The sequence below is a fragment of the Asterias rubens genome, chromosome 20 (assembly GCF_902459465.1).
Source record: "Asterias rubens chromosome 20, eAstRub1.3, whole genome shotgun sequence".
Taxonomy (NCBI): Eukaryota; Metazoa; Echinodermata; class Asteroidea; order Forcipulatida; family Asteriidae; genus Asterias; species Asterias rubens.
The window spans coordinates 10,067,441-10,074,615 of NC_047081.1; the positions used below are offsets into that span (position 1 = coordinate 10,067,441).

At 39.5% G+C, this 7,175-nt stretch overlaps 1 protein-coding gene across 1 annotated transcript; it reads right to left on the bottom strand.

The window, feature by feature from the left end:
- Positions 1-4,473: 4,473 nt before the first annotated feature.
- Positions 4,474-7,175, bottom strand: LOC117304005 (E3 ubiquitin-protein ligase TRIM71-like). Its single transcript, XM_033788482.1, has one exon. The coding sequence runs from the start codon at positions 7,173-7,175 to the stop codon at positions 5,238-5,240; it is 1,938 nt and encodes a 645-aa protein (XP_033644373.1). The 3' UTR covers positions 4,474-5,237.

Genomic DNA, 7,175 nt, shown 5'->3' on the forward strand with positions numbered 1-7,175 from the left:
CTTAAGCTCAACTTGAATAGAGCTTTAGGAAATCAAATTACAGTTGAATCTTATAAATTTCTTCAATTTACTAGAACTACATATTAAAATGATTTAACGGTAGAATAGCAGGAAAATACATTGTCTATCAACCACAGTATTTAGTTATATACATATTGTTTAAAAGTCCGACAAACCAAAGATTTGAAATGTAACTATTATTATCAATTGAGTGATTTAGTTCGAATAGGAAGTGCATAGCGGTAGCGCAAAGCAAATGCATTTTACAGGCCTTTAATTTTTTATATATTTTCTTTTTTGTCTTCATTAGGTAGCAGTATGTTATACACTAAACATTATTAACTGTCATGTCTGAAGGTGGCGCCCTAGCATTGTTCTGTATCCAACGGCATATCTGAAGTAAAACTGTACTGTCTTCAAAAATTGCATCGATTTTTCGAAGAATGATAACATCAGTTACTTCAATTGTTAATTGTTTACATATCAAGTGAAGGCTTTTTCCTTTATTTTAAAACGTGGCGTGATAATAATAATAAGGCCATACGGTCCGAAGCATAAAGGTAATCAAAGGGCACTTAAATTTAAAAGCTGTAAATGGTTTAAAAGTAAGTTAAAAGTTTGCGGATAGCAACCATATTAAGATAATTTTTACGATTTTTATTTCTATTTTCCCACAGTTCACCCTTGAGAAATTCGATGCTAACTTGACACCATTGGCCATTTTCCGGATCTGGGATCCCTACAGCCTTGTTAGTATCTCGTGTCAATGCTTCGGTTTGCTGTCAACAATCTAAAAGTGGTTTATCAGAGTTGGTTAAGGCCGAGTTACAGTCGGTCGCGCGATGGTCGGGCGTCGGAAACCTTGACGCGCGATCATAAAAAGACACGGTTTTTAGGCCTCAGTCTTAGGGTTGCGCGTAAGAATTCCGTCGCGCGACCATCGCGCGACCGACTATAAACCGGCCTTTACGGTTCTTACTGGAGACGTTGTCTTCTCATAGTAAGGTATTATACATGAGAGCTGCTCATCATCAACCAACATTCGTAGCTCTACACTCTTTGCAATCTAGGTGGCTGCTTATAAAATGGAAAATCATGGAGTCTAGTAAAACCACGTTTTCCTAGCTAGATAACTGAACATGAAGCTTAGAGTTTCCTTCTGAGCAGTCTCTGGCTGTGATGTACCTCACAATAATTGTCATTATTTCACATCCAACACTCCCTTTTTGTATGGTAAACCAGCCCTGCGGGGATTAATTCGTGAGTGATTCAATGTAAAGCGAAAGTCAAACAGTTTTGATTTCATAAAGTTATTTGTACGTTTTGAATACTATTTTGAATTTATTTGTCCGAATGACAGATAATTCACATTCTTGAGAGCGGCTGGATAAGTTTCTCGTCATTAATGTTTAACTGTGCAAGTTGTAAAATGCAGTGATCTACGATTTTGTAAAATTTTCGACCATGACGTCATCGACACTTTACAAACGATGCAAGACCTTGACCGAGTGCTTATCAGCCACGATAAGGTCACCGGTAGGAGTAAACGTCATGCCAACAGGAAAAAACAAACCACGAGCTACACAGCCGATGTGCTCACCTGAGGCATCGTAGTGATGAATCTCATGGGTTCCCACTGTACCGAAATGAACAGACACGTAGATGTCTCCAGCATCGTCGCAGCATAGTCCCAGCGGTTTTACAGGTTTACCGTCAATGGAGGTGCTGATATTGAACACCTCGTTTCCCATGAAATCCAGACAAACTAGTTTCATCTTCTCGTATTTTCTGAACATCAGACGCTCCTTGCTGCTTATACATGTAGATAGATAGCTGTTGCTACTAATATCGTCGTGATGTATTGTGGACATAATGGATCCATCCATATTATGGAGGGATATTGCTCGTCTCTCACAGTCAGCCACTGCAATTCGATCTTTGTGGTCCACAGCAATACCACGAAGTAGACTCTCTGACTTCAGTGCACACTGAATGATAACTCCCCCACTTCAATGACATTTTATCGTTCTGATGTGTTAGTGGAAATTGATGTTTAGTCCGATATATTGACCCCAAAGATTGAAAACCTCTAAAACTAACAAAGACAATGAACATATTGTAAACAAACAAAGAGCTCAGGGGAAAACGATGGAAGTGGTAAACAAAAATTATATTTTGTAATAAACCGCATTTGACATTACGTTTTTAATTGTTTTGTGCACGCGGTATACATGGAACACCGTACCTTCCGACTTCAGTTTTCGTACCCCACCTACGTCATAACACCATGAACTGTGTGCATTGAACATGACCTTCCACAATCGTGTCTGCCGTATCAACATGGTATGCAAATAACTGACATAGTGTAAACCATTTGACTTTTATGATACTACAAGCACAATCCAGTTTGCTGCTTTTCACGGTACATCATGTTCTCGGGGAACCTATTCTCAAAATGGCGTTCATGCATGCCATTGAGATATGAATAGTTTTTCGTTGAGTACATTTGGGTACTGATTTCTGTTTGGCAAGTTATACCATGGAGGTAGAATTACATGGCTATCTGTGGAAGGAAGGTTTTGAAAACAGACGATACGTTTTGCTATATGGTTTCCACATGCTTCAAAAAAGGACCAGTTACCCATAAAAACAACTGCGAGTAAGAATGTCTAACAAGAATAATTATTACAGGCAATTATGACTCCCCATATGCTGATATGGCGAGCGTGTAAGACAGTGGCTGCGTGTGACGTCATCAGTGGAAGGGGTCAAAGGGCGGAAGTTCCTTCCGCCGCAAAGAGACGCCTTTTGAAAATGAACTCGCTAAAAAGAATATTGGTGCAGGATTTCTTTTGAATTTTAATAAAAGACAGGAGAGCGGGTGGGGTCCTGTGGGTTGTTTTTAGTTTGTGAGAAAAGGCTGCTCCGAGGGGAGTGGGGGGGGGTGTTTCGTGACACTGGTGGAAGGTAATACGGACTGATAGTGTTAAACCAATGATGTTTTTTGCTGTTTATTTGTTTGTTCGTCCGTTCCCCCTTTTTATAGGGGGAGGGGGTAGTTCTGACCTATTGGGGTTAGAGGTCACGTTTATAGTAAACCAATTAATCCTTTTGATGAAGTTTTGGGATAAAGAGAACAATGTACGTTGGTGATGCGTGTCTTTGGTTTCCCTACAAATGGTTTTATTATTGTTGATGCTTCATTGAATCGAACCTTCTTGGTATTTTACCACCAACATGGCGACATCCCGTCTTCTATTTATAACCTTTGTCATAATATAAAGACAGCAAAAAAAGTAACGCGGCTGTTGTAAAAGCACATATAATTTTAAACTTGTTACTCCTATTCAAAAAATGAAAATACACCGAAACGGACAATTTTATTACGGTGATTTTGACACCTTGTTACAATCGGTCGAGTATTGTTGTCGCGGTATGTGCCCAGTTCCACAGTGTTGCAGTAACTCATACTGACATGATTACTCTCTCTCTCTGATTCAGCGTGAAGCTAATAGCGGGAATTTTGAAAAGCTGTTCTTGTCAATAGCAGTTACTGCAACAATAGAAATGGGCATTTTTCACCTGTAAGCACTTACCGCGACAACAATACTCGACCGATTATAACAACCGATGTGTCAAAATCACCGTAATTAAATTTTCCGTATCCTGGTATTATCAATTTTAGAATACGAGTAACAAATGTAAAATTATAGGTGCTTTTACAACAGCTGGGTTACTTTTTTTTGCTGTCTTTAGTAAAGATATATGCAAAGAACTCGTACATGGTTCAGTGCACTATGTGTAGGGGGGGGCATGTTGATTATATTGGCCCTAATATGAACACCAAGAAAAACCTTTAAGAATTGAAGAATAAACTTCTTGCCGCGGAGAGTTGATTTGATGGTTTATTCTTAAAAACTGAAGTTCAACTTGAATAAAGCTTTAGGGAATCAAATTACAGTTGAATCTTATAAATTTCTTCAATTTACTAGAACTACATGATTTAACGGTAGAATAGCAGGAAAATACATTGTCTACCAACCACAGTATTTAGTTATATGCATATTGTTCGAAAGTCCGACAAACCAAAGATTTGAAATTTAACTATTATTATCAACTGAGTGATTTGGTTCGAATAGGAAGTGCATAGCGGTAGCGCAAAGCAAATGCATTTTACAAGCCTTTAATTTTTTATATATTTTCTTTTTTGTCTTTATTAGGTAGCATTATGTTATACACTAAAGATGATTAACTGTCATGTCTGAAGGTGGCGCCCTAGCATTACCTCTGTATCCAACGGCATGTCTGAAGTATAACTGTACTATAATTCAAAAATTGCATCAATTTTTTGAAGAATGATAACATCAGTTACTTCAATTGTTAATTATTTACTTATCAAGTGAAGGCTTTTATTTAATTTTAAAACGTGGCGCGATTATAATAATAAGGCCGTACGGTCCGAAGCACAAAGGCAATCAAAGGGCACTTAAATTTAAAAGCTGTAAATGATTTAAAAGTAAGTTAAAAGTTTGCGGATAGCAACCATATTAAGATAATTTTTACGATTTTTATTTCTATTTCCCACAGTTCACTCTTGAGATATTCGATACTAACTTGACACCATTGGCCATTTTTTGGATCTGGGATCCCTACAACCTTGTTAGTATCTCGTGTCAATGCTTCGGTTTGCTGTCAACAATCTAAAGTGATTTATCAGACTTGGTTACGGTTCTTACTGGAGACGTTGTCTTCTCATAGTAAGGTATTTACATGTTACATGAGAGCTGCTCATCATCAACCAACATTCGTAGCTGTACATTATTTGCAATCTAGGTGGCTGCATATAAAATGGAAAATCATGGAGTCTAGTAAAACCACGTTTTCCTAGCTAGATAACTGAACATGAAGCTTGGAGTTTCCTCCTGAGCGGTCACTGGCTGTGATTTACCCTCACAATAATTGTCACGATTTTACATCATACCATTCTTTGTTTGGTTAACCTGAACATCGGGGTATTACTTTATAAATGACTCAATGCAAAGCGAGAGTCGAACAATCATAAAGTTATTGGTACATTTGAATAATATTTTGAATGTACATTTTGTCAAAAATGAGAATATTCACATTCGTGTCGAAAGACTGGGTTAGTCTCTCGTTTATTTATTATTGTTCAACTTAGTGAATTTCCTTGTTATTCACGATATTGTACCATTTTCGACCATGATGTTCTGGACACTTTAAAAACGATGCAAGACCTTGACCGAGTGCCTATCAGCCACGATGAGGTCACCGGTAGGAGTAAATGTCATGCCAAGAGGATAGTACAAACCACGAGCTACACAGCCGATGTGCTCACCTGATGCATCGTAATGATGAATCTCATGGGTTGTCCGGCCATCGTAATGAACAGACACATAGATGTCTCCAGCATCGTCGCAGCATAGTCCCAGCGGTTTTACAGGTTTGCCATCAATGGAGGTGCTGATATTGAACACCTCGTTTCCCATGAAATCCAGACAAACAAGTTTCATCTTCTCGTATTTTCTGAACATCAGACGCTCCTTGCTGCTTACAGATAGAAAGCAGTTGATACTAATATCGTCATGATGTGTTGTGGAAATAATGGATCCATCCATATTATGCAGATATATTACCTTTCTCTTACAGTCAGCCACTGCAATTCGATCTTTCTTGTCCACAGCAATACCACAAATTAGACTCTCTGACTGCCCCTCGACTTGATCCTGTGAGGGTCTGAACTGACGAATGTATCGCAGTTCTCCATCATAAACCTTTATATCCTCTCCGTCAGTAACCAGAAGCAGGTCATCAGAGGTCACGGCGACGCCAAAAGGTTGTTTTAGTTTACCGTCCTCTGTTCCACTTTGAACACCTGTAGATTTGTAAATACCCTTTGATGTAAATGTGGATAGTAGCATCCTGACTGTATCAGTAACGACAATATCACCATTGCTAAAGCAAGCAACGTCCCATGCATTCTTAAACTCCCCCTCACCTTCCCCTTTTCTACCAATTTCTGTCTTCACCTCCCACTTCTCTTCCTCTAGTATTTCACCGAGATCTGCATCAGTGACGATATCATGACCTTTGAACCCGATGAATGACTTGCTATGCTGCACTGTTTGAAACTGGAGCTCTTTGTGGAAGTCTAAGTTGTGCATAACTTTTGGCTTGAGGTCCAGCAGCTCAAAGTTATCAGCATGTTGCATCAAGTCATTGACTGAAGCTACGATCTGCTCTGCACGGCTCATCTTATCGTGATTGCTGCTCTGAATGCTCTCAAATTCCTCACCTCTTTCTTGACCGATTTGAGTGATTCTTTCTCGAAGGAGGCGAGATGCATTTCTTATCTTAGTGATTTCCTCTTCCTCCTTAGCCACAATATCTCGAAGAGCCCGGTCGACCATGAGCTGTAATCTACGATGAGAGTGCTTGATAGAGTCATCCACTTTTTGGAATTGCTTGCGGCACTCATCAAACTTCTTCAAGGCTTCATCAACAGCTCGACGATAAGATCGAATGGAATCAATGATCTCAGAGAGATTGTGGTTTGACGCTCGGTGATCAAACACCGCACATTTGAGACACACAAGTAAATCACACGTATCACAATAGAAACACAGTTCCTGGTCAGTGTGCTTTCGGCACTTTTGTGCTTCAATTTTGTTCTTGTCTTTAGGGCGCTCATTTGATGAGTCGACAGCATGAACGATTTGATGATGCCTGTGACTTTTTAATTTTGCGTGGTATTTCAGACATGTCTGGCAAAAATTAGCATCACAGTCAACACACCGTGAGACATCTTCAAGACCTTCGTCACACCAAACGCAAGTCAATACAGGTGGGTTAATGTTCTCCTTTGGACCTTCAAGATTGATGACGTCATCGATAAGCGAGCTCAAGAAAAAGCAGCTAAGAAGATCCGACAATCCCTCATCTGGGATGGACGTTTCTTTTTTGCATATTGGGCAAATTATAATATCCGTCTTCGGATCCTGTTTGTCTATAAGTTCCTGAAGACATTTGAAGCAGAAGCTGTGCAGACAGTCCAGGATTTTCGGATCGGTGAACCGACTCAGACAGATTGGGCATTCGATGTGTACATGTCTAATCTTGCATGTGGTCTCAGTGGTGGGTAGTGCGGCTTCCGCCAT

Excerpts from the sequence above, each read along its gene's own strand:
- LOC117304005 (XM_033788482.1), bottom strand. The coding sequence starts at position 7,175 with ATGGCGGAAGCCGCACTACCCACCACTGAGACCACATGCAAGATTAGA.